The sequence below is a fragment of the Rattus rattus genome, chromosome 12, assembly GCF_011064425.1.
Source record: "Rattus rattus isolate New Zealand chromosome 12, Rrattus_CSIRO_v1, whole genome shotgun sequence".
In the NCBI taxonomy this organism is placed as follows: domain Eukaryota; kingdom Metazoa; phylum Chordata; class Mammalia; order Rodentia; family Muridae; genus Rattus; species Rattus rattus.
In genome coordinates this window covers 2,079,822-2,107,528 of record NC_046165.1, presented here as the reverse complement: position 1 = coordinate 2,107,528, position 27,707 = coordinate 2,079,822, and the positions used below count along the sequence as shown (strand labels likewise).

Genomic DNA, 27,707 nt, shown 5'->3' with positions numbered 1-27,707 from the left:
TGTTCAGGAAGGAAAGAACCAAGAAGGCATCAAACGAGTGAAGGAGGGCGGGCTGTCCTTTGCGCTATTCCCTCTTGCCACGTGGCTCAGGAAACTATTTCTCCCTTTGGTCAAATTGTCTTGGTAATTTATTTACAATTTGGGCTGGAAATCTTTGGAACTTGTTGCAACTGTCCAAATAGCTAGCCTGACCTAATGACCTATTTTCTTTCATTTCTACCACGGAAATGTAAAGCATTCACAAAGTGCAGACAACAGACTGCTGAGCTCCTGCGCTGTTCCTGTTGATCTGCCCTTGCTCACTGCCTTTTCTTTTTCCTGACTTTTATGGCAGGCCACAGCCTTAGAGATTGATTAGTTTAATGTTTGTTAAGTTGCAGGGCTTGTCAGTGTCCTAAATCTCCCAACAGCCCCTGATCTCACTCCTTCCCGCAGATGAAGCCTTTCTTTTTAAATTTCACCTAAAGTGTCAAGTTAGTTGAACTTTGTTTTGCTAATGCATGACCATATTTTTTCTATAATTGAAGTGCAGTGAATTCTATAATTGAATTGCCAAAGAGTGTTTCAGAGAACCAAGTATTGGAAGGCAGTTCCTCTTTGAAGGGCTTGGCAAGTCTTGGGTGGTTAAAATCTAGAATAAGCTTGATGGATTAAATAGCCAAGTGGTGTGCAACAGGCAGGGATAGAAACAGATTTGGTTGTACTTCCTTTGAGTTTAACTTAGCTGGCAGGAAGTGTTTTAGCCAGAGATAAGGTAAGTGGCGTCACTGGGTGTGGGACAGACTGACAGTTGTATGGCTCCCAAGCGACGTGTTCACCTTGGATAAGCAGCTGTGAGAAATGTGATCCCAAAGTAGGAGACACTTTCAGTGTGACTGCTCTGCACTCTTACAGCTGTTGAGGTAGGCTGGCTGTGCCTTGTATTCATATGTGGCATCCTATATACCAAGCCCTTACTTGTCCAGTTGTGTAATCGAAGTCTGGGATCAGTGCTCTGGAAGGTCGGGTACTAGGAAGGGACCACTCCCTGGCCTGCAGTCAGCTATCTTCTTGCTTTGTTTCACCATGGCTGAGCAAGAGCTTAAGCATACAACAGAGCAGGCAAGCAAGGTCTTGGGTCCCTGTAAGGATACTTGGACCCTTGTGAGGGAATCTCCCTTGTGAACTAATTACCTTCCAAGATCTCATCTTTTAGTCAAAAAGGGAATAACCTTTCAGGACATTACTTGAGATGATGAAAGTCGCACATTGTCAGAAGTCAGGGCAAAGTTAAGATGCTGGTCCGGACAGACAAACAGAGACATGCCCTACACTAAAGGCCATCACTGGGGCAACTAGAGAGATCTAAATAGAATTTGATGGTAATATTAGATTGATGAGAACTTCTTCGTTTTGTTTACTGCTATGTAAGGAAAATTCTTGTGGGGAATGTAAGCTGAAATACTAATGGGTTCATGGGTTATCATGAAAGTATTCTTTATTGCTAGAGGATTAATAGCAACTGTCAAATCTGGGTAAAGTACACAGAACTGTGTGTGCTAATCCTAACAATGTTACATATATGAAATTATCCTACAGAAGGACCCAGGTAACAGCTATTTAGAATATGTGTTAGAAGGTTAGCAGTGATCTCACCACTTCTCTGTTTTCTATTTATAGGCACAGTAGTGACTAAGGTAACAAACACCAGTAGCTCCTGGAGCTGGTGAGGTCCACTTTGCCAATTCATGGTTTCTCATGATCAGCCCAAGGAGTAATTGGATTAAGAAAAAACACAACAGGATCATTTCTGAAATGCATTTGACACAAGGCAAGCAACTACTGAGTTTCCCACTGAGTGGGTACAGTGAGCCCTCTGGAGCAGTGCACCTGGCAGACATGAAGTCTTCATTGCTCATCTTATAAAATATTCTGTTAAAGATGAGAATTTAACAACACGAGGGGCATATTAGTTTTTTTGGGAAAATTTTGCTCTGACTTTAAGAAAAGAGCATAAATCTACCAAGCATATATTATTGGGATCATAATGCACATGTGTCACCTGTTGGAGTATGCACATGAAGAATTATGCCACTTACTGCCATAGATGCTCAAGAAATGATTTTGGAAAATCTATTCCCGGAGAGGAGAGTTAGAAACAGGGTATTGAATGGGCTGTGGAGGACGCTGTGCATGCATGCGGAAAGTGTTAGAGTGCTGAACTGCCGCAGGTAAGCATACAGAGGAGACAGGGTTAATGGGAAATACGTGTTGTGGTGGCAGTGGGTGGGAAGCCAGAAAGAGAAAGAAGTCTTGTTGTGAACATCTGTGGCAATGTACATGATCTCGGATTATGTGGGGGGATTGAACTGGAGACATTGGAAGAGATGCTAAAAGAAATCAGATGAAATTATCACCCAAACTATGGAAGTGCTGCTAAAAACGTAACCAAGAGGAACCAGACATGGGGGTGACAGCTGTGACTCCAGCACTGTGACCAGGAGTCAGATGGGTCAGGAACTCAAGGTTGGTCTCTCTACATGGTGGGTTGAAGTCCGTTTGGGGCCACATGAGACCCTGCTTCAAGTAGAGAAACAAACAAACAACAAACCCCAAAAGGCCAAGACAAATTCCTGTTGTTGCTGCTGTTTTGAGGTATTGGTGTAACCTTCAAATATGCTAGGCAAGAGCTATATATCACTGAAAAAATTCCAAAAGTATTTTTAAAAGTATCAGAGAAAAATAGTTGTATTTGAAATCAGAATGCAAATGAGGACTCTGGGTGATGAGAAGGGTGGACAGAAGCGCCACCCCCAGAGGGGCTCGCTCACTGGGCACTATGGGCGGTAAGCAAGTGCTATGCTAGGTGCCTGCACTTTACATGTGTGAAATGGAGGCAGGAATGTCAAGGGGACTGAGGAAATGACCTTCAAAGCAAGCTGCCTGACTCTTCCTGACACCGCAGAGAGATGCAGGGTTCCCATCCATCTGATCCTAAGCTCACATGGTTGCCTGTGTAAAAGCATGTCTATCTGGAGTTACTCACTAAGCTGATATAATTTACAGTATGATCTTAGAGCCTGACCTTATTACACCAATCCAAAAGAAACTACTAACATAATTAAAACATGAGCAAGATAACAGAGGTTTTGTTTTGAAACCATAAAACTGAAATTAAAGTTGTTACCGATCAATTAATGAGGCGATAATTAAACAGAAGCTAGACAATCAAACTGGTAGTAGTATATAGATAGTACCTAAAATTTCTTTTTCAGTTCACATCATTTGATGTATATTTAATTACACTTACAACAATGCATATTTAATATAACCTTCGTGACAGGCTGATGGAGCTTTACTGTCATATCTAATGCCTCTTGATGGTTTGTCATATATATAATTTTGGGGGAGAGAAATCATACTGTTTGCAAGGTGCCAGTGTAAAGTGCAAATACCAGCAATGCTTGTCTTCTTGCTTTTGTAAGACGGGCATCTCACTCCTCTGTGGAAAGCCACCCAAGATATTAGAATATTTCAGAGAGCTCTCTTTAGTAAGTGAGTGGAAGAGCGGAATTGAAAACAGCCTACTGTGAATTTGGAAATGACCTCATGTAGGAATAAGTGCTTGCCGCACAGACCTGATTGTGTGCATTTGATCCCCAAACCCATGTAAAATGTTGTGTTCAGTGACATGCATCACAACCCCAGCACTCCACTGACAAATTGGGCGATGGAGACGGGAGAGTCACACAGATGTGTTTAGATTGGCCAGCCTGGAGTTGTCAGCACAGTAGCAGCATCAAGACACCTGCTTCCATGAGCTAGAGGCTAGAAGTGACTCCCAGACAGTTGTCCTCCAGTATCTCATGTATATGCCTGAAAATACACACACACACACACACACACACTCAATAAATATGATCAAGGAATTTAGAAAACATGTTTTTGTTACCCTAAAGACATAGAACATGCTATAATTAATATTGAAAGTTTAAGAACCGTTTTAGTTATAGAACAAAACCTTTACATTCCATTTAAATGTTGAAGCAAGTAACAAAATTATTAAACCCATTAAATCATAGGCATATTATATTTTTATTAACAGAGTTGAAGGAATATTTATGTTTTATATAATCCAGTAAAGTGTAGTAATGCTAAGTGGGAATAATAGCTCAACTAACTAACCCCACAGCATTCAGGTGCCTTTGTAAGTGAAGAGTTCAGATATGCCACCCATTGGTGTACAGTTAAACAATAACTTAACTACTGTCATCAGTAGTTAAGTCAGAAGAATGAAAACAACTAATTAAAATTTCTATCCATAGTGCAAGCCTTCTTTCTGAATAATGATAAAAATACCCCAGCATTTATAGTATAGCAGTTCTGTGTCCCAGTCTTTAAAGATTTAGTTTTAACTTATATGGGTGTATGTACATTGAGTGTGTGTGTGTGTGTGTGTGTGTGTGTGTGTGTGTGTGTGTGCGTGCGCGCGCGCACGCGTGTGTGCATGCACACATATCATATGGGTACTCAAAAGAAGCCAGAAGGCTTCTGGAGTTACAGGTTCTGGTAAGCCACCCCATGTGGTGCTAAGAACAGAACTTGGGCCTTTGTAAGAAAAACAAACATTGACCCACTGAACCTTCTCTCCAGCTCTTCCTTGGCCTTTATATCCTGTTTGTTGTCTTTGCTTTTAATATAAGTTTATATGACTTCTCACAGGACTACCAAGAGTAATTGCTTCTATGAGTTAATTTATATGATTCTTTAGTTTTCTTATCCATGAAAAAGGAGAAGATTGTGTTGGGTATAGTATTTTAATGGTTCTTTCCCGCCTGAGAGTCAAATCTGTAAACAATTATCTCCTTTATTCATCTTCTGTGCAGTGTGCTGACTTTTAAGTTCCTGTGCCAGGTGTCACATACCTGGAATCCCAGCACCTGAGGAGCTAAGGTAGAAGGATCAAGGCTTGTTGCCCAGCTTGGGCTATGTAGAAAAACCTTGTCAAAGAATAAACAATAAAAAACAAACAAACGGGGCTGGGGATTTAGCTCAGTGGTAGAGCGCTTACCTAGGAAGCGCAAGGCTCTGGGTTCGGTCCCCAGCTCCGGAAAAAAAGAACCAACCAACCAAACAAACAAACAAAAATACTCCCAAAGCAAAGAATCCGCCATGACATTCTTTAAAGGGGCAGGAACTAGTCTTTCCGTGAAGCAGTAGAGCTCTGCCCGTGCGTCTTGTCCTTCAGTTTGTTGGTAGGAACAGAAGTGAGAGAAGCAATAGATGCGCAGTTTCAGCTCAGATTTAGCTCTACGTAATATTAATTTTCTTAGCATAGAATAACATAAGATTTAGAAAAGTAAGATTTTGCAGGGTGAACCAGAAGCATTTCTTACAGTCCACATCTTCTCAAAGTCTTATTATTTGTGGGGTGGAGCTGGGAAATACTTTGTTTTTGAGTTTGACATTCCTAATGTTGAGTACACTTTTTAAAAGCTTAGCAGGTGCAGTTGCACCAGAGGCAGCAGTGTTTTTACTGTGTCAGGTGGTAATCATGAGGAAGTGCCTTGTACTGTTGCTTTTTAGTGATAATGTAAGTATTCTCACCAAATGCCATATAAATTTAGGGTGTGTGTTTTTCCCCTTATGATGACGTGGATAGGAAAACTGAATGTTCCAAACGGCTCACAGGAAATGTTTCACACCAGCATTGCCTGTGCCACAATGCAGCTGGCTGTTTTCAGTAGAATGCAGACTTATAGGGAGGTGACTAAATGTGGAAAAATACCTTCTGGAAATGAAAAGAAATTGTGCTTTTGGGTTGTTTTTGAAATGCCTTAAATAACCTTATTTTGAATAATGTTCAACTAAACCTCTCTATGATTATGCTGGGAGAAAGTTTTCAGAAAATAAAGCAGGAGCGAAGCATTTTACAGCCCCATCACCATAGCCAAGCTCTGATTCGTCCAAATTTATAATGCTCTCGACTTTAAATTCGCATTTAAATGTCTTCTTTGGATGGCTGCGGGGTAGTAAGGCACCTGGTGTCCTTACCACTCAACGGCTTGTTTTCAGGTGTTCTTTTCAGTGTGCACCTCCCCCCTTTGTTCATTCCCAAGTTGGCATTACTGTGTCCCCTTTGTCCGAGGTTTGGAAATGACCACTTTATGTTTATACAAAAAGTTCCTGGCTTCTCTGAGAACCTGTTGGAGACACCAGAGAGCTACAGGGGAGAGGTGCGGCAGACATCCAGATTTGGGGGGCAGTGGCAGCAAGCTGATAGAGAGAGTTTGGCCAAGTATGGGAGATCCTCTCCAGCCCTCCGTTCCTAAAGCTTTGCTTTTCTTTTGCTCTCTTATTGCCACACCTTGTCCCCATCCTTTTCTCTGTAATCGATCTACCTTGTCTCCATCCTTTTCTCTGTAATCGATCTACCTTGTCCCCATCCTTTTCTCTGTAATCACTCCACCTTGTCCCCATCCTTTTCTCTGTAATCTCTCCACTTCATCTCCATCATTTTTGGTTGGTCTCTGTAATTTCTGCTAGTAATCCTCTGATTCTTACATATTGCTCTTTTCCAGCATATTCAAGTACCTTCTTGCATGCACTAAAACCATGTGGTAGTTTCCCTCTCATAGTATGCACCCCAGAAACAACTCTTACTCTCTTGGTAAATTCCTGCTTAGAACCTCTCAGTCTGCCTCACTGCTTCCTCTTCCTCTGGGCGACCTTCGCATTCCCTCTGTACACCCTTTCCTTGCAGTGGAAGGCCAGTGGCCAGTGTGTGCTCTGGCCCTCTGCCTCCATGTGACTGTCAGTATCTGCGTTTTCTCTCTAACCACAGATAGCCAGCTTGGTGTCCTGACTTGTGACCATCAGCATTTGATTACAGATACCGAGAGGCTGTGTCCCATGCTAAGTGCAGAGTCACTCCTCTGTGTCCTTCATCATGTGGCTGCTGCTTCTTCCCACAGGGTTTTTGTTTTGTTTACTTTCTAAAAAGTGTGTGTGTGTGTGTGTGTGTGTGTGTGTGTGTGTGTGTGTGTGTGTTCTATGATGTATGCATGAGAGCCCACACTTGTGTATGTGTGAATATCTGTGTGTGCATGCCAGGGTGTGCATGTAGAATGTGTGTTAGTTTTATCTTGTTTGAGACAGTCCCCTTTTTTTCACTGCTGTGTACAGCAGGCCGGATGACCCGTGAGCCTGAGGATTCCCTTGTCCCCCATCTCCCACCCTGGACCTGGTGACAACACTGGACCTCAGATATTTGCTCAATATCACATGACCAGCAAAGAATAAACAGAGACACCATTTCCCTTTCTGCTAGGCAGAAGATCTCCCCAATCTCCCTAGTCCAGCCACTGACCAGTAAAGAAGAGATTGTTGCTGCATCTTATTACAAAGAAACCATCTTTGTCCATTGATCTTCAAGTCCCAGAGTTAAATGAACAAAGACTGTGACATTGGAAGACATCACTGCACAATCTCTAATGAATCCGCTACACATAACACTGTCCAGCTTTACTTGGGATCTGGGGATTTGAAATCAAGTCCTCTCTCTTGTACAACAAATGCTTTACTCACTAAACTATCTTACAGTATTGGGTTTCTCTGAAAAAATGTTTTTCAGTGGTACTTCTGTGCACATCCAAAATACTAGCATATTTACCCAAATTGTACTTATCTTTCTGATCTTAGCTTAAAAGCCACTTTCTCAGAGAGATGTACCTTCCTGCTGAGAAGTAAAGAACACTGAGAAGTTTTAAATAACTGCATATCTTTGGGGACTGGGGCTATATTTCATAGTAATTCACTTGCATAGCAACATGGCAATCAAACAAACAACAAATTACTTAATTTTAAAACTAGTAGTGTGGTTCATGGCTGTCTTCCTAGCCACTGGGAAGCAGAGACAAGAGAATTTGGTATTCATGTCAAGCCTGGGCAACATTCAAGACCCTGTCTTAAAAATATACAAAACAGCAACAGCAAAAAATACATATACCTATTTTTTTTAAAGAAAGGATAGCACACTGTATATATTGCTCTGTATTTCTTTTAGAGTAGTTTTACTTTAGTACCTACAAAGATGTCTTAGTTTTAGAAACTTACTCCCACCTAAGTCTCTACATGCAGAGAATATATTTTTATGCTCTACCCTAGGGAAACCTTGGCTGGGTATAAAATTAGTTACCTTGTTTCCTTTGATCTGTTTGGAACAAATTACTCTGAGATCTTCTGTGTTGATGTTGCTCTTGTTTAATTAGGTTGACTTTATTTTTTTCCTTCATGTATGTAGTTTCTTATTTTTTTTTTAGCCCAAGTAGCTATATAATTATTTCTTTGAGCATAGAATTCTGTTAAAATCATAAGCCTACAAATTCAATATTTTATTTATTTTTAAAAATTACTCTTGCTGGGCATAGTGGCACATGTCTTTAGTCCCAGCTCTTGGAAGGCAGAAGCAGGCAGCTCTCTAAATGTGGTCGGCTTAGTGAACTTAAAGCAACTATACAGTGAGATCCTATCTCAAAACACAAGGAACAACAGCAACAACAAAATGTTACCTTTTTGTATCTTGGGCTTTATATCTCTCTTTTTGCTCTGTAGGCCTCTCTGAAGAAGACAATTATGTATCTTCTGTGTTGCCTTTCCCGTTTTCTTCATTATTGCTTTTATGTTAGTGGCTCTATGTCCCGGTATTTCTTTTTAGCTGCATTCTATTTTTGGTTGCTTCTTCATGAGGCTTTTATCTCTATAGTGTTATTTTTCTCCTCCTCTTTTTTTTTTTTTTTTTGAGTTCTACCAGCTTGCTTTTCATTTCCTTCTGTTATTGTGTAATCTTTTCTTTGAACCTTTGTTTTTCTTCTTTTAGCCGAGGGTCATGTTTCCTATGGTTTCTTTGAGTCTTTGGAGAACTATTTATCTGAAGTCTTCCTGTGTTTCTTTGAGTAGTTGTTCTTGTGTTTTATACTCCCAATTTATTTACCTTTTTCTCTTATAAAATTTTCCTCAGCTGTATCTCAAGATGTGATATTGGCTGTTACTGGTTGCTGTCCATGCTGTAATTGGGAAGGCTGGCTAGACACAAAGGCTGCACTTTCCCCTTCTAAAGAGGGCTAAAGCATCAACACTTCCCTCTTTTATCTTCTTGAGCTTCATGTGGTCTATAAATTGTATCTTGGGTATTCTGAGCTTTTGGGCTAATATCCGCTTATCAGTGAGTGCATACATGTGTGTTCTTTTGTGATTGGGTTACCCCACTCAGGATGATTTTTCTAGTTTCATCCATTTGCCTAAGAATTTCATGTAGTCATTGTTTTTAATAGCTAAGTAGTACTCCATAGTGTAAATGTACCACATTTTCTGCATCCATTCCTCTGTTGAAGGACACCTGGGTTCTTTCAGGCTTCTAGCTATTATAAATAAGACTACTATAAACATAGTGGAGTATGTGTCCTTGTTATATGTTGGAGTACCTTTGGGTATATGCCCAGGAGTGGTATAGCTGCGTCCTCAGGTATTATTATGTCCAGTTTTCTGAGGAATGATTTCCAGAGTGGTTGTACCAGCCTTGTACCAGCCTGTAATCCCACCAACAATGGAGGAGTGTTCCTATTTCTCTACATCCTTGCCAGCATCTACTGTCACATGAGTTTTTGATCTTAGCCATTCTGACTGGTGTGAGGTGGTACCTCAGGGTTGTTTTGATTTGCAATTCCCTGATAACTAAGGAATTTGAACATTTCTTTAAGTGCTTTTCAGTGTTTTTTTTTTTTTTTAACTTTGGGTTTTTTATATAGTGGATTACATTGATGGATTTACATATATTGAACCATCCCTGCATCCCTGGGATGAAGCCTACTTTATCATGATGGATGATAGTTTTTATGTGTTCTTGGATTAGGTTTGGGAGAATCTGATTGAGTATTTTTGCATTAATATTCATAAGGGAAATTGGTTTGAAGTTCTCTTTCTTTGTTGGGTCTTTGTGTGGTTTAAGTATAAGCATTATATTGTGGCTTCATAAAACAAATTGGGTAGTGTTCCTTCTGTTTCTATTTTGTGGAATAGTTTGGAGAGTCTTGGTGTTAGGTCTTCTATGAAGGTCCGGTAGAATTCTGCACTAAACTCCTCTGGTCCTGAGATATTTAATGACTGCTTCTATTTCTTTAGGAGTTATGGGACTGTTTAGATGGTTTATTTGCTCCTCATTTAACTTTGATACCTAGTATCGGTCTTGAAAGTTGTCCATTTCCTCCAGATTTCCCAGTTTTGTTGAGTGTAGGCTTTTGTAGTAGGATCTGATGATTTTTTTTAAAAAATTTCCTCAGATTCTGTTGTTATGTCTTCCTTTTCCTTTCTGATTTTGTTAATTTGAATACTGCCTCAATGCCCTCTGGTTAGTCTGAGTAAGGGTTTATCTATCTTGTTGATTTTCTCAAAGAACCAGCTCCTGGTTTTGTTGATTCTTTGTATAGTTCTTTTTGTTTCAACTTGGTTGATTTCAGCCCTCAGTTTGATTATTTCCTGCTGTCTACTCCTCTTGGGTGTGTTTGCTTCTTTTTGTTCTAGAACTTTCAGGTGGGCTGTCAAGCTGCTAGTGTATGCTCTCTCCAGTTTCTTTTTAGAGGCACTCAGAGTTAAGAGTTTTCCTCTTAGTACTGCTTTCATTGTGTCCCATAAGTTTGGGTATGCTGTGCCTTTATTTTCATTAAATTCTAAATATTCTTTAATTCCTTTATTTCTTCCTTGACCAAGTGATCACTGAGTAGAGCATTGTTTAGCTTCCATGTGTATTTGGGCTTTCTGTCGTTTTTGTTGTTATTGAAGACCAGCCTTAGTCTGTGGTAATCTGCTAAAATACACGGGATTATTTCAATCTTCTTGTATCTGTTGAAGCCTTTTTTATTTTTTTGTGACCAATTATATGGTTAATTTTGAAGAAGGTACCATGAGGTGCTGAGAAGAAGGTATATCCTTTTGTTTTAGGATGAAATGTTCTATAGATATCTGTTAAATCTGTTTGGTTTATAACTTCTGTTAGTTTCTCTATGTCCCTGTTTAGTTTCTGTTTCCATGATCTGTCCATTGCTGAGAGTGGGGCGTTGAAATCTCCCACTAATATTGTGTGAGGTGCTATGTGTGCTTTGAGCTTTAGTAAAGTTTCTTTTATGAATGTGGGTGCCCTTGCATTTGGAGCATAGATGTTCAGAATTAAATGTTCATCTTGGTAGATTTTTCCTTTGATGAGTATGAAGTGTCATTCCTTATCTTTTTTGATAAGTTTTTGTTGAAAGTCAATTTTATTTGACATTGGGATGGCTACTCCAGTCTGTTTCTTGGGACCATTTGCTTGGAAAAATTTTTCCCAGCCTTTTACTCAGAGGTAGTGTCTGTCTTTTTCACTGAGGTGCATTTCCTGCATGCAGCAAAATCCTGGGTCCTGTTTACATATGCATTCTGTCAGTCTATGTCTTTTTATTAGGGAATTGAGTCCATTAATGTTGAGAGATATATTAGGGTCCAATGATTGTTGTTTCCTATGGTTTTTGTTGTTAGATGTGAACTTATGTTTGTGCAGCTATCTTTTTTTTTTTGTTGTTGTTAATTGAAAGATGATTACTTTCTTGCTTTTTCTAGTTTGTAGTTTCACTCCTTGTGTTGCAGTTTTCCATCTATTATCTTTTGTAGAGCTGGATTTGTGGAAAGATATTGTGCAAATTTGGTTTTGTCATGGAATATCTTGGTTTCTCTACCTATGTTAATTGATAGTTTGGGTGCATATCTAGGGCTGGCATTTGTGTTCTCTTATGGTCTGTATGAAATCTGCCCAGGATCTTCTAGCTTTCATAGTCTCTGTTGACAAGTCTGATGTAATTCTGATAGATCTGCCTATATATATGTTATTTGACCTCTTTCCCTTACTCCTTTTAATATTCTTTTTTTGTTTAGTACATTTGGTGTTTTGACTATTATGTGATGGGAGGAATTTCTTTTCTGGTCCAATCTATTATAGTTCTGTAGGCCTCTTGTATGCTTGTGGGCATCTCTTTCTTTAGGTTAGGGAAGTTTTCTTCTGTAATTTTGTTGAAGATATTTACTGGCCCTTTATGTTGGGAATCTTCACTCTCTTCTATACCTATTATCCTTAGATTTGATCTTCTACTTGTGTCTAGATTCCTTGCATGTTTTGGGTTAGGATCTTTTTGTGTTTTGCATTTTCTTTGACTGTTGTGTCAATGTTTTCTATGGTATCTTCTGCCCCTGAGATTCTCTTTTCTATCTCTTGTATTCTGTCGGTGATGCTTACATCTATGACTCCTGATCTCTTCCCTAGGTTTTCTATCTCCGGTTTTGTTTCCCTTTGTGATTTCTTTAGTGTTTCTATTTCCATTTTTAAATCTTGGATGTTTTTGTTCAATTCCTTCACCTGTTTGGTTGTATTTTTTTGTAATTCTTTAAGGGAGTTTTGTGTTTCCTCTTTAAGGGTTTCTGCCTTTTTACCTGTCCTGTCCTGTATTTCTTTAAGGGAGTTTTTTTTTATGTCCTTTTTAAAGTCCTCTAACATCATCATGATATGTGATTTTAAATCCAAATCTTGCTCTTACGTGTGTTGGGGTATCAAGGGCTTGCTGTGGTGGTGGAACTGGGTTCTCATGATGTCAAGTGGTCTTGGTTTCTGTTGTTTAGCTTCTTGCACTTACCTTTCACCATCTGGTTATCTCTGGTGTTAGCTGGTCTTGCTATCTCTGACAGTGGCTTGGCCATTCAATAATTTTGTGTGCTAGCACTCCTGGGAGACCAGCTTTCCCCACCTGGGATCCAGGCACAGAGAGCTGTGGCACAGTGTCAGCTCCAGGCACTAATGGAAACAGGAAGGATCCTGTCCCAGACTGTTTCTCCTTTCCTGTGTCCTGAGGGCTCTGGGTAGATCCTTCTGAGCAGAAGTAGTCCTACCTGAGCTCTCATGTGCGCTAGCACTCTTGGGAGACTAGCTCTCTTCCATAAGGATCCGGGCACAGAAAGCTGTGGCACAGGGGTCAGCTCCAGGCGCAGATGAAAGCCAGAAGGATCCTGTCCCAGGCTGCTCCTTGGTTCCTGTGTTTGGGGGCTCCAGGTGGGTCCCTTGGAGCAGAAATGGTAGTCCTACGTGTGCTCTCAGGTGTATTAGCACTCCTGGGAGACTAGCTCTCTCCCAGCGGGATGTAAGCACAGAGAGCTGTGGCACAGGGACGGCTGGCTCCTGGTCTCCTGTATTTCTCTAAGGGAGTTATTTATGTCTTTCCTAAAGTCTTCTATCATCATTATGAGATGTGGTTTTAAATTCAAATCTTGCTTTCTCAGTGTGATGGGGTATCCAGGCCTTGCTGTAGTGGTTCAACTGGTTTTCTGATGATGCAAGTAGCCTTGGTTTCTGTTGCTTATGTTCTTGCATTTGCCTCTTGCCGTCGGGTTATCTCTAGTGTTCCCTGCCTTCACTGTCTCTGACTGTAGCCTATACCTCCTGTGATCCTGGTTGTGTCAGAACTCCTCAGAGTCCAGCTGTCTCTGTGATTCTATGATTCTGGGATCCTGTGATCCTAAAATCATGGTTGTAAACTCAGCTTCCTCTGTGATCCTGGGCATTTCAGACCACCTCTGATCCTGGGCGTGTTAGAGTACCTGGGAGTCAGGCTTCCTCTGGGTGTTGTCGTACTTGGTGCAGAGCCAGCACCCAATGTCTGCTCTGGACACTGGTTCAGAGCAGAAGGGAGCCGTGGCCCTGGCTAGGTGGGAATTCCTACATCCCTGGGTTCCAGCGGTTCCAGTTACTTCCAGTTGTTGTGGCCTCTTCACCTGTGAGATCCTTAGCATGTTAGAGCACCTGGGAGTCGGGCTCCCTCTGGGTGTTATGGGACTGGGTGCAGAGCCAGTGTCCAATGTTTGCTCAGGGCACTGGTTTAGACTGGAAGGGCAGACTATCGCTTTCTTCTGTACAAAGACAGTTGTGTTTCATGCTGCTTTCTCTGTCCCTAGACCCCATCAAAGTAGAGCATGTGTCAGGGGCATTGGAACAGCGGTCCAGGCCATAGACTTCCAAGTCTAAGCTGCTTGGCTTTGGACCATTAGCTGTTAAGTACCAATTCCTGATCTCATTTGGGCTTTTCTGATGCTATGACGGCATTGAAAAGACTTCCACTGCCCATGGTGCCTGTTGTGCACCTGCAGCCATGGAGTCTCCTGTGCCATGTGGTCCTCCTCCTGACTTATCCTGGCTTATCATCTACTAAGACATGCTGAGAGTTCTAGGTTACTATTAGGATTCACTAGAGTCACATTTTTAGTCAGCAATGCCATGAAGCCTTCAACTTTCTTTGGCTATGTCTTTAAGCATGGATCCTTTTAGGGTAGTCAATCCTTGACATAAATGTTTTAACAAAGCCTTTGTTCACTGTTGTCACCTTATTTGTCCCCAGGGGTTCAACAGAAGGGCATTAGGACTCTGTCATCTAAGTTTACAGAGTGGTTGTGCAGTTTAGAGAGAGTTGACAGTAGGGATTATTAGCAGCCATGCATATTGGTTCTGCTTTATGCTTACTTTGCAACATATGCAAGTATGTATAGACCTAAGATAATAATGCTATTTCCAGCCAGTCTCTTATACCAAAGAGTAAGGAAACAACCTTTGGTGAGTGTTTTAATTACCCTTGATTTCTTTTTCATTTAACTACTTTTATGTTACTTACTTAGAAATTAAAAAAAATTCTCTCTAATTCTATCTCTGATTTGAATAATTATGGATTTTTTTGTTTTTGATGCTGCTTGGGAAAAATTATTTATGATTGGCAACTGTATAGTAGAACTTTTCAAAGTTTAAATAGATTGGCTATTCAATACCAGAGAGTAATGCCTAATTAAAGTGTGTGTTTAATTAAGATAACAATACTTAGTTCATCATTAAAATTAGCACTGAGAAAGTTCTTCCTTGGTCCTTGGAGAGGACATTATATGCAAGCCCTGTTGTGTGGGTTGCAAAGTGTCACTGGAATTTATATGCATTACTTGTCTAATTGCAGTAAATGTAGCATGTCCAGCTAGGTTTCCAGTTAGAAGGCTGTTTGTTACTTTCTTGAAATCACTTGAAGCCTCAGTACCCAGAGGCAGCTGTTCACAGGTCCTTCACCTCTCCCCAGAGATGGCTGGGAAGACTCTGTTGTTGGACCCTGTCTTTCATGGCTGCAGCAGTAAACATGACAGGTTGTTTGGAAGCCATCTGTTAAAATGGCTGCTGCTTTGCATGCAGCAGTGAACTTGAGATCAGTTTCCTGTCCGTCCTCATGGTAACAGTCTTATTTTGTGTCACAACAGGTGGAAGTTGATGGCTCGAAACTAAATGTGACCAGTACGTGGAACCTGGCTTCACCCTTATTGTCTGTCAACGTTGATGGCACTCAGAGGACTGTGCAGGTAAATGTTCACATGATTTACTTAGAAGGCTTCAAGTTCAAAATCCTTATTAGTCTCCATGTGGCTAATCCTGACATAATACGGAAAAGCTGTATTTTATTATTCATTGTGCCCTTTCTGTAGTTGTAAAGTTTTTTTCTTCTTATGCTAGAGGATTTTGAGCTATGATTTAATTTCAGCGAATATTTTCTGTTTTTCAGAGAACCTCACAAAGCTATTGCATTATATTTTGCTGGAAATAAATAACCCAACAGGCATTTAAACAATTACTAGATGAGAAGTCATCTTCATCATCATAGGCTTTTAATTATAAAGCATGTCTTGCGTGGACTAACATCCTGATCTTATGCAGTTGGAATTATATAGTCTTCGGTCAGAAGAAACATGGCCATGCAGGTTGGCTTTCTAAAGCACATGCCTTAAGAAGTTAGTAGTGTACTTTGAGAAGCACTTCCCCCACCCCAATGGCTTCCTATGAACAGGTGCCTTGAACCCAAGAGTAGATAGCATGTTCTCTGCAATCCTTGACCTCAATTTAAAGTAGAAAACCATGGAGTGAAGCCTCCATGGGCACTTCATACTCCATGGGCACTACATGCTTTCATAGTACTTAAATCCATTTGATGGACTCAGGGATGTTGTTCAGTGGCAAGTCTGGCCAATAAACACCCTGGATTTGATTCTTAAGCATTGCCTAAAACCAATTGTAGTGGTACACTTGTATAATCCTGGCACTTGGGAATCAGAAGGGAAGATGAGGAGCCAATGGCCTCTTTAGCTGAGGAGAGTTGGAGACCAGCCTGGGATGCATGTGATCCTGTCTAAACAAATCAACACACAGCCACAAACAGATGCTGAAGGAGTGGATAGAATAATAAATGCTTGTGCTTTACATCTTAACAACAGTGGACCATGTGGTTTGGGGCATCAGGTAGTTTGGCTGTTGTGCATTTAGGTATTTCTCAGTGTGAGAAGACATAGAAGGTTCCATTCAAGTCTTGCTGCCTTAGTACTCTTCAGAATCCTTCCTGGTGTCTCTGATGATAGTTGCCTTCATGGCTATTTGACATGTAGAATTTTTGGCTAGGCATGTATTTAGAAAAACCACTAGCACCATTTCCCTAGAAAATCCATTTTCCTTGATGTTCAGTACATTTTTATTTTTTATTTTATAAGTCCTTTGTTGCAAAAGTATTCACATACCTGAAATATATGAGCCCATTAAGCCATACCCTAGACTTGTTGAAAGGATTGAGACACCAAGCTAATACTTTTCTAAGAAAGGTAAATGCTAAATCAGCAAAAATAGCAGTTGTCCAAAATCAAGATAAAGCATTTTTCTTAAGAACAGTAATGATTTTTTTTTTTTTGTACTCTCTGTGGAGTTGACCTTTAGAATTGATTTGACAAACTACTACATGGTCCCACATGGTAGAGTGAGTGTGACTGATAAATGGTGATCATGCATCATGAATCATGCACAGTGCTCACCCTGCACACTTCTCATGCCGCATAGTGCTCCTGCTTCACAACGCTCACGCTGCTGTGTTTAACAGTGTGTGTACTGCTAAGTATTCATGCTGCACTGTATTTACCCTGCACAGTGTTCAGTGCTCACCCTGCACACGGCTCACGCTGCACAGGGCTCACGCTGAACAGTGTTCAACCTGCACAGTGCTCACCTTGCACACTTCTCACACTGCACAGTGCTCCTGCTTCACAATGCTCACGCTGCTGTGTTTCACGGTGTGCGTACTGCATAGTATTCATGCTGCACTGTATTTACCCTGCATAGTGCTTACCCTGCACAGTGCTCACCCTGCCCAGTGCTCACCCTGCCCAGTGCTCACCCTGCACACTGCTCACCCTGCACACTGCTCACCCTGCACAGTGCTCACCCTGCACACTGCTCACCCTGCACACTGCTCACCCTGCACACTGCTCACCCTGCCCAGGGCTTACCCTGCACAGTGCTCACCCTGAACAGTGCTCACCCTGAACAGTGTTTACCCTGCACACTGCTCACCCTGCCCAGTGCTCACCCTGCACAGTGCTCACCCTGCACACCCTGCACACTGCTCTCACCCTGCACAGTTCTCACCCTGCACAGTGCTCACCCTGCACACTGCTCACCCTGCCCAGTGCTCACCCTGCCCAGGGCTTACCCTGTACAGTGCTCACCCTGAACAGTGCTTACCCTGCACACTGCTCACCCTGAACAGTGCTCACCCTGCACAGGGCTCAAGCTGCCATGGAGACTGGTTGAAGCTTAATGCATGTAGTAAATGTTTTAATCTTCACAATGCTTAATTCTACAGAGTAGATGATCTCATCATTTGTTTTTATTAATGAGAATCAATGAGATCCTGAGAGTAAGCAAAAGCATGTGACTTGCTTAAGGTCATCCTGCTAATAAGATGTGGAGAGAGATTTAGACCATATAATCTTGCCATAGGGCTTCCTCATTCAGGAGCTCGAGCCAACTTTGTAACCCTACTGTGCTCTGCTTCTTGCTCTTCTCCCTGCCAGTTGCTTAGGTCACATTTCCCTATCATTCATGCTTTAAATTGGTGCTTCTTTCAAAGTACAGCACAGGGAAGGGTCATCTGGATGACTTGTTAAAACTCATGCTGTGGATGCACCTACAAACTTGACATCAGACTTCGTCATCTGTATCACTAGTAGGCTTCTAAGCAATGCTCAGGATGCTGGCCTGGGAGCCATAGTTAAAGAGCTGCTTCACATGTGTATCATTAGCAGTAAGCTGAAAGGAGTGAGGAGCCAAACCCCACAGCCTTCTTACTTAGTACCATGGACTCTTCTCTGGCCTCAGGCCAATAAGGTTGATGGGAGTTTCCAGTAGAGAAGTGATGTTATTGGTAAACTTCATGGGCACACTTTTACTTTGTTTCCTTTAAAAACCAAGTGTATTTACTATGTGCAGTCACTTGGCTAAGGGATGCCATGGGCAGTCACTATCCTTCAGTGATCAGGTTACTATGCATAGTCCCAGGCTACAGAATATCATAGGTAGTCACAATCCTCAGCTGATCTGGAGGTCTGCTCTGATCTAAGTTTGAACCTGCTGCCTGCCCAACCCCCTAGCACATGTGAAAGTTGAATGTCTCTGTGGGCAGCGGGCAGGTCAGGGCAGCGACATGGAATGCCTTAGCTAGACCTTGATCCTGAGATTTAGTTTTCCTTTCTCCTAAACCTTCCCTTCAGTAACCATGGTCCTGAGTCAGCCTTCTTGTGTGGTTTGTGGGGTCTCCAGTTTTGACCCCTCCCCCCAATAAATAGAATTCACATTGTAAGACAGCAAGTCAGATAGAGTTCTGCAGATATAGGCCACCATGGTTCCTGGGACAGCAAAGGCAGCAAAGGCTCAGATACTTTTCCTGGAAGCAACTGCCTGCTGCTAATTGCTCTGGGGAGCACCTACTCTGTTTCAGGCCAGCAGGGCTGCCTACTGATGGGCTTCCATGGGGAGAGCAGCAAACAGTCTGCTTCAGCTGTCTCTCTCCTCTTTTTCAGAGACTTGTGCACATCATGGCCTCTCTCTCACCTCCTGACGCTTATTACTTAATGCTTAGAGATGTCTGCTTTGCATGCGGGTCTTGACCTCTGCCACATGCACCTTGCAGCTGCCATAGCCTTTTCTTTTCTGACTCGAGGATCATATGCCCAGAAGGAACCTTAGTCACTGTTGACCAGCACCAGTGCAGAGCCACTGAACAGTCAGTCTGTCAGGTAGGAGTGATTAAAAGAGCAGAGAATGAAGCACTGAGAACCATTGAGCAAAGTTAAAGCTCTTCCCTCACTGACTGTTCCAAAGAATTTTTCCTACTAATCTGTTAAGTCAGTTTTCCTCAAATGTCCTCGTTTTGTGGGAGGTGAAATGACAGTGTTTGCTATGCATTTGCTAGTGTTTTCCCCTAGATTTAGGTCTGCTGGTTTGATGTTTACTAAAGAAGAGCTAATGGAAGTCCTGTCATTCTCATTTGTTTTGTGGAAAGATGCACTTAGAGATCTATAGTACCAAAAATGAGGTTAATAGAAATAGGTATTATGTCCCTGTAGTTTATTTTAAAGATTTGTCTATTTCATTTTGTATTAATATTTGCCTTTCCTGTGTGTATATGTGCACCAGGTGCATATTTGATGCACACAGTGGCCAGGAGAAGCCATATATTTCCCTGGAACTGGAGTTACTATTGGGGGCTGCCTTGTAGGTGCTGGGAACGGAAACTGGCCCTCTGCAAGAACAGCAACTGTTCTCCACCACGGAGCCATCTCTCTAGCCCACACACTTTTAAAATTACAATAAAATTGATTGAAGTAAAATTAAATTGAAAATTTAGTTCCTCAGTCAATTGGAGAAGCCCTGTGTGGCTACTGTGGCTGTTGGTTGAGACAGATTTCCAGTCAAACCCTTTGAAAGCTAGAGAGTGTTTCAGATAAAAATCATACAGGACTTTAGGTTTTCTTTGATTTTGGTTCTGTTTGTTTGCTTGTTTTCAGTTTCCCCTCATGTGTTAACTATGGTTTTAATATTTATCGTTTGGGAAAGTGTTTGCAATGACCTAAGTCACTGAATGATGACCTGAGTTCTGTTCCCAGCAGTTATGGAAAAAGCCAGTCATGGAAGAGCTTGCTCTCCTAGCACTGGGGAGTCAGGCGGGGATCCTGATGGCCAGCCAGGCAGGGTATCCTAATGGCCAGCCAGGCGGGGGTCCTGATGGCCAGCAGCCTAGCCTAATGGACAGACAAGCTCCAAGTCAGTTAGAAGCCCTGTCTCATAAAACAAGGAAAAGGGTATCTGAGGAATGATACTGAAGGTTGATCTCTGATCTCTACACACAAGCAGGCACACATGAACATGTACACGCGTAATCAGGTATCACCTATCAGCATGTTAATGCCACACTGCCTCCTGCATACACAACAAATTAATTGGATTAACAGAATTAAGAATGAAGAATGGATGTATGAGCTGGGCTCATTTTAAAGCAAAAGATGGATTTCCCCTCCAGTTAATATATTTTTCCAATTTTAAGTTTAACAAAAATCAGAGCTCTTCCTACAAGATGAAATGATTTCCTGTGTGTGGTACTTGGTTGACGTGGTAAAGGAATGGGAGATGTGCTGTGATCTCTATGAGTTCATTCTGTGTCCTTCATGTGTGCTAGAACCTTTGCATGCTGAATTAACAAGCTTTTATTGTCATTATCAGTATTATTCCTATGTCTGTGTTCCCTTCCTGTGAAGTAATTCTTTGGTAACCTTGAAAGAGGCTCTTCAGTTTTACTGACTGACTCAAAAAGTTGTCCATTCCTTACAGTGTAATTTGTCTGCTGCATTTGCTGTGTTTCTTGTTAGCATTTCACAGAGTAGATTTTCATTTTGTACAGTCACATTGTCAGGCATTCTCGGGCAGAGCCAGCTGACTGCTCCTGGCCTGCTGCTTTGTGTGGAGTTTCTTCTACCCACCTGCTCACAGCAGGCTGTCTTCAGGCCTGAAGAGTAGCTAACCACTTTTGAAAGTATCTGAAGATCCAGCCAAGGCCTAACTGTGCTGCATTGTGTGATAAGGAGCTATTCACAACGTGCTTTGAAGACTGGTTTCTCCTCCTCTTATTCTTGCTGAAATATTTTCAAGAGAAAATAAATTTATTATAAGTAGTTGTAAAGAGCAGTTTGCAGCATTCCTGTATTCTGTGTTGAATAGGTCATTGATATGCAACTAAGTGGAACTAATTTTCCATGTTAAAGCAGATAAATTTGCAACAGCATCACACAAATCTCAAGCATTTGCTGCAGAATACAGATTAAATGTATTGATTGTGAACTGATTGTAGTATCAGATAAATTAGATAACATGAGAAAGGGAACAAAGGTAATGTAGAATGTCACCCACGCACAGAATGCGCAGGAAGACCAGATATGCCACAGGCTGTGTTTATTGTCCGCAGTATAGCTACACAGAATTAAGTGAGTTTTTGAAACTTTAACTGCACCTTCCTGTTTTTAACTGAAAACTTGTAACATTTTCTACTTTAGAAAAATAAAAATAAATGTTTTACTTGTCAATATTTTGAATAAAAATGCCCCTCATAAGATATGAAAATAAACTTTGAACAAGTTTGAATCCTAGTTCCTGTATATTCATGCTGAAGTTTACATGTGTGTGCCTGTGTGTGTGTGCGCCTCTGTGTGTGTGTGTGCACGTATCTGCATGCGTGTGTGTGTGTGTGTGTATGTGTGCGCCTGTGTCTGCATGTGTGTGTGTGCATGTGTGCCTGTGTGTGAGCAAGAGTGTGTATGAGTGTGTGTGTGCCTGTGTATGTGTGCCTCTGTGTGTGTGCATGTATCTGCATGCGTGTGTGTGTATGTATATGTGTGCACCTGTGTCTGCGTGTGTGTGTGTGCGCCTGTGTGCTGTGTGTGAGCAAGCATGTGTATGAGTGTGTGTGTGTGTAAGCATGTGTATGAATGTGTGTGTATATGCTGGGGATTGAACACTATCACTTAGCTTTATTCCTAGTCCTTAAAATTAATTTTTTAATTGGAAAGTTAAATGATGGGGTTCACCATTTTGCTTATATTTGCAAGCACGTGCACATGCACATAAAAGGATCTGCTTCATAACATGTTTTCAGTCTTAAAATAAATGTTTTCCCTGTTTTTAAGATGTTTCTCCTCACCCCCATCCCTCTTAGAAGTAATTAGCTGTTATTTTGTACTGTACGCTTGTGATTACTCCAGAGTCACCAAGTGTAATATGAACCTGTATATTTAGTTGTGTCAGATATATAAATATATAACAGAATAAGCAAGGGTTAGTGTTTTTTTTCCCTAAAGAAGTAGGAAATGAAAGAGTAATTATTAACCATCTCCTTTTCACTTTCCTGAAAACATCAATTATGGTTACACATCTTAAGAACAAGCTTCCCAGCAGAACAGAAATAACTGCTTTCACTATGTTTCAAAAAATTTAATCACAGTTTAACAGCTGGGATGTATGCATGACTATAATTTAAGGCATTAACTCCAAGGCAGGGCTACCTGCCTTTGGACAGCAGTCCCGGGAGCCAAGTGCATCTTGGTCTTAGCAACGGGTTTTATAATTTGAAGATGTTCATTAATTTAACAGAACAGGAAAATAGCTTTCTGAATCCCCCTCCTCTCCACATGCACACATCTTTTCCTTTACTGTTAACTAGAAAATTACATTTTAGTAACTGAGAGAGGAAGAGAATTTTGAAGGGTATAGGCAGCAACCGTGTAGACGAGGAACAAAGAGTAGCTGCTTTGGAGACTATTAAGACAAGCCCTGCAGCCTTACAAAGATATTGTCAAATTGGAAATCAGCGAGGAGACAAAGAAAACCACCGCCATCCTCCCTAACATTTCTTATAAAGATGAAATCACTTCTGATTTTTTTTTTATCCTAGTAAGGTATTTTGGGAATGTTAGGTTTATTGTTTTGTGAGTGTCTCTGCTTTCCCGAGTAGGTAGATTTGCTAATTTTGTATTTGTTGAAGTTGTTTTATGAACAGAATCTTTTTAGAATTCTCATTTTGAAACACTGAAAAGTGTAGATGTTAGAGTAGACTCAATATGAGGAAAAAAGGAATTTTTACCTTCTTTGAGGAAGCATTTTAAACTTGAAAAGTAGGTAGTTGAATCAGGCAGGAGAGCGTGTCTTAGGAACGTCTGCCTACGTAAGGTTTGCTGGCTTCTCAGGCAGGTTGGATTTGCTTTTTGCCTGGTATCTAAAGCATTTAGTATTGATGGCTTTGTTTATTGTGGATTAGATTTTATAAAAGTATTCACTTTTCTCTATGGTCAAGTTTGTATTCTCTTAGGAAAGGCACATACGCTCTAGTTTTAGATGAAATTCATCTTCCTTGTTTCCCTGATGTCACTCTTCACCGTTTGAGGCTGTGCGCTCCATACCTCACCACCCGGCTGAGATGTGTCTGCTTTGACTCTGACTTCCTTCTCTGGAGATTGTGGCAGTGGGGGCGGGGGGTGGAGGGCGGGCGCGAGAGAGCTATAGTCATCTTCTGTGTAGTTGTGACCTGCAGTTTAGAGTGCAAAGTCAAGGAACTTGTTGATACTTTTTCTCTCTGGTTATACACTCATTTGGTATGATTAGTGCATGTGGTTTGCTGAGCTCATTCTATGTTAATTATTATGCACTCACTTCTGTTTGCCTGGGGATGAGTGAAGCCGCGTCCTTGTAAGGCAGGGAGGTGCAGGATGATGGCGCATTGATGCCCTCCCAGGGAACGCCTGGTGTGGCCCAGGCAGTTTACACACAAACTTGTCCCAAGGCAAAGTCATTTTACAACAGCTAGCATTTGATAACTATAGCAAGCTGGCTTTAAATTTATTTTTGTCTTGTTTTTTTCAAGACAAAGTTTCTCTGGGTAATAACCCTGGCTGTCCTAGAACTCACTTTGTAGACCAGGCTAGTCTCAAACTCACAAAGAGCCTCCTGCCTTTGCCTCTGCCTCTGCCTCCTGAGTGCTGGGATTACAGGCATGGGCCACCACTGCCCAACTCTGAACTGCTACTTTTTTCGAACAGCTATTTTTAATATCTAAATTTATTTTTGCTTAACCGACAGATAATGACTGACTGTGTCTCCGGGCACTTTGTGCGTCCAGCACATGTCAGTTGTGTAATAATCAGCCAGGACAGTTCAGCTTAGCCAGCTTCTCCCATGGTTATCCTTTTCTTCAGAGAGCATTTCAAGAGAATGCAAGAAGCTTTTTGTTCACACACTTGGGCTATCAAAAGGTTAGAATAAAAAGCAAGTTATAGCTTCCTTAGCAGAAGCAACGAGGAAAGCAGCACTGTAAACCCACTGCTTGCTGTAGCCAGGAGCCTCCATCAAGGCTTCAGCTGGTACAAAGACTGGCCGTGTGGGATAGTGACTGAAGTGAGTTCCAATGAGTAGCTTAGGCCAAGTCTCTTACCTCCCAGGTTGCCTCCCACCTACCTCCCAAGGTTGCCTCTTTCCATTTTTTCTGTTGGCCCTCAGGACTGTAGTCCTTTTCTCCCCCTACCATTATCTATCTGATCATGTTCCCCCCTTTTCCTCCCTGTCTCCTCTCCCAGCCAGGTCCTCCATCCCACAAGTAGTACTCACTCCAAATGAGTACTGCAGTGCAGTCAATGCCCGAGTGGGGCACGCCTGTCTGCAAGCCCTTCTCAGAGATAAAATGCCCAAACTTCAGTGTGAAATGTATAAGACATTAGTAAAGTAGGCATGGTGGCCCACGCCTTTAGTCCCAGCACTTGGGAGGCAGATCTCTGAGTTTGAGGCCAGTCTGGTCTACAGAGTGAGTTATAGGACAGCCAGGACTACACAGAGAAACCCGTTTTAAAGACAAAAAGACTTTAGTAAAAGATGGATCTTGACAAATGAAGATCGTCATGTGATTTCGATAAAGAACAACTTATGAACCAATTCAAACTGTCCTTTAAACATTTCATTTTCAATGTGACACCTGTTGTATCAACCAAAACCCAGGGCAGACCTCATGCCCAGGAGTAGTTAGCCAACACAAGCTGGACTTGATGAATTTTGAGGTGGGGGTGGGGAATAGATAGAAAGAGGGGACTGGAGGGAGAGAGGAGAAGAAATGAGAATAAGAATGAGGTTGGGTTGGTAGAGAAGTGGGGAAGGATCAGGGGGGAGTTGTGAAATGACAAAAGTATCAATGAATTAATGTTATTACTTAAAAATTTATTACTGACAGTGGTAGACCAGCAATAAAAATTGTACTTGGTTATTATATTTTAAATTTGCCCCCAAAAGGAAGTTCTTTGCTAAAAACATTGTTTTATCTCTTGTTGTAGAAGTAGTTATATAATGTCCTCATTGCTGCCCATGGTCTCATAAGGCCCAAAATGTTGACTCCATGCTTATTACAGAAACATTGCTAAAGCCTGAGCTAGACCGAGATGACAGCAGTAGAGACAAGTGAAGCGATTCGGTGGATATTCTGGGTGGGGACAGCAAAGATTGGCAGATGCATTATTTACTGGGCATGAAGGAAATTAAAGGGTTAAGGTGAGTGGTGATTGTTGATTTTTTGTTTTTACTTAGACGTAGGAGAGTTATGGCGGATCACGTCTGCGGACAGATCTGCTGATCAAGCATTCCGTCTGGACTCTGCATGTTGGAAAGGTGCTTTAGATGTGTAAGGGTTAACATCACATGAGCAATTGACCATGGATCCTGGCTTGGAGCTGAACACAGGAACTTGGAAGCCATAAGAGCAGAGTGGGACTGTCACATGCAAAGCATAAAGGGGGCTGAGTGTGGTGCTCATGCCAATAATCCCAGCATCCACAGGCTGTGGCAGGAGGGTGTCTGGATTCAAAGGCAGCCTGGCCTACAGAGTGAGATGTTGTTTTTTTAAAAAAAAGGAAAGGAAAAGCAGGCCCTTTATCTTAGACTCTGTGATTAACTGAGGATGGGTTGAAGACCTTGAGTTCTAAAGGAGAAAGGCAAAGGGTAGGAGACTCAGCTGTTGTCTTCTGCAGTATTTGCTGGCCATTTCACCAAGGAGGTGTCGAATATTCTTTGGGAGGTTGTAGAAGTGGTCTATGTGTTGATCACGGTGCTTTTTCTGATCACATACAACCGTCAGAAGACACTGAATTTTAGGCTACATGTGGAATGTAGCCTTTGTGCATAGGTACTACTCTTTGTAAGTAAAATTTAAAACTATTACCTGTGTTTATTTATTGTGTAAGCATGTGCATGTACATGTATAAGCCTGCTTATACATGTATCAGGGACATTTCATGGGAGGCACTTTTCTGCTTTTACATTCTAGGGATCAAACACAGGTCATCAGGTAGGATGTTTTTGCCCACTGAACCATCTCATGGGCCCATAAGGTCACATTTTAAAGTAAGATGTATGTTGTGAAAGGGGAACAAGCATGGGTCTAGATGAACCTGCAGGGAAGGACTGTGGGTAAATGTGTAGAGGTGAAGCCAGCATTGATACCAAGAAAACTCCAAGGAAATGGAAGAGAACCCAGGAGCCTGAGGTGGCCTTGAGGCCACTCTAGGATACTTCTGGGTATGGGATTTGACTCCTCTTTGTAGTATTGATAAGGTATAAACAAAATAGATCTAAGATGTGGAAAGATACAAATTGTAGATGACCTCACCATTTGTCCTAAGACAGTAATGGTTATTCTTTGCTCATAATTCTGGGGGGGGGGCCCTTATTTCTAAAATAACTATTTCTTGTATTTTAAAGTATTTCTTAAGTTTCGTCTCCTTTTTAGGATATAGTATCTTTAATTTTTGGATTATGATTTCCATCTGTTTGGCATTTTTTTGTGTGATTATTTTCTCTACTTTCTACTTTTTTGTTTAAGTTTATATGGATTTGGGGCATGACACTTTTCTGTTCGTTTTTACTTGAAATTAATCTCTTTGTTTTTGACATTTAGAAGTGATTTATTTTCCCTTGGCTCTTTCTGAGACAGAGTAATAGTAGTAGTAGTAGTTGGGAAAGATAATTTGCCCATAGCTGGGAAAATCCCTCCTCTAATGAAAACAGGGTGCATGGACTCCCTTCCTCCCTCCATCTCCCCTGTCTTTAAGCCAGTGTACTGACATATCACTTACTCACCCTCCCCATGTTCTCACTGTTCCTTTCCTAATTTTTTGATGGATACACTGCTAAGTGCAGCAGCCAGACTTGTACTTTGGAACAACCTGTGATTCGGGGCTGTGTGGCTCGCTTTGTCTTTCATAACCTGAACGCCCAAAACATTCTCGCTGAGAACTGACATTGCATTTCCTTCCATGTCTACACTGTTGTCTTGTATGTTTTTGACATTAGGGAGAAAGCACAAGATGCTTGCTCCCAGCCCATGTAGAGCTCCCCATCTAAGGAATGACCATGTTAGAGTGTCCACATCCTATACAGAGGGACCATGCACTTTTTTTTAAAAAGATTTATTTTATGTATATGAGTACACTGTCGCTGTCTTCAGACACACCAGAAGAGGGCATCAGATCCCATTACAGATGGTTGGAAGCCACCATGTGGTTGCTGGGAATTGAACTCAGGACCTCTGGAAGAGCGATCAGTGCTCTTAACCACTGATGACCACCTCTCCAACCCAGGACCATGCACTTTAAAATGGCCTCTTCAAAGTTACAAATCAAAGACAATTGTCCCTCTCCATGCTCTGTATCTTCAGTTGCAGGCCATCGACCATTCTAAAGCA

At 41.5% G+C, this 27,707-nt stretch overlaps 1 protein-coding gene across 3 annotated transcripts in view; it reads left to right on the top strand.

Moving 5' to 3' along the window:
• Pcca (propionyl-CoA carboxylase subunit alpha) overlaps positions 1-27,707 on the top strand; it is a 304,568-nt gene that overhangs the window by 203,300 nt on the left and 73,561 nt on the right. For all 3 annotated transcript variants that reach the window (XM_032917891.1, XM_032917890.1, XM_032917889.1), the window contains one exon: positions 15,334-15,432. In XM_032917891.1, coding sequence (XP_032773782.1) covers positions 15,334-15,432 — 99 coding nt within the window. The remainder of the gene's footprint in view (positions 1-15,333; positions 15,433-27,707) is intronic.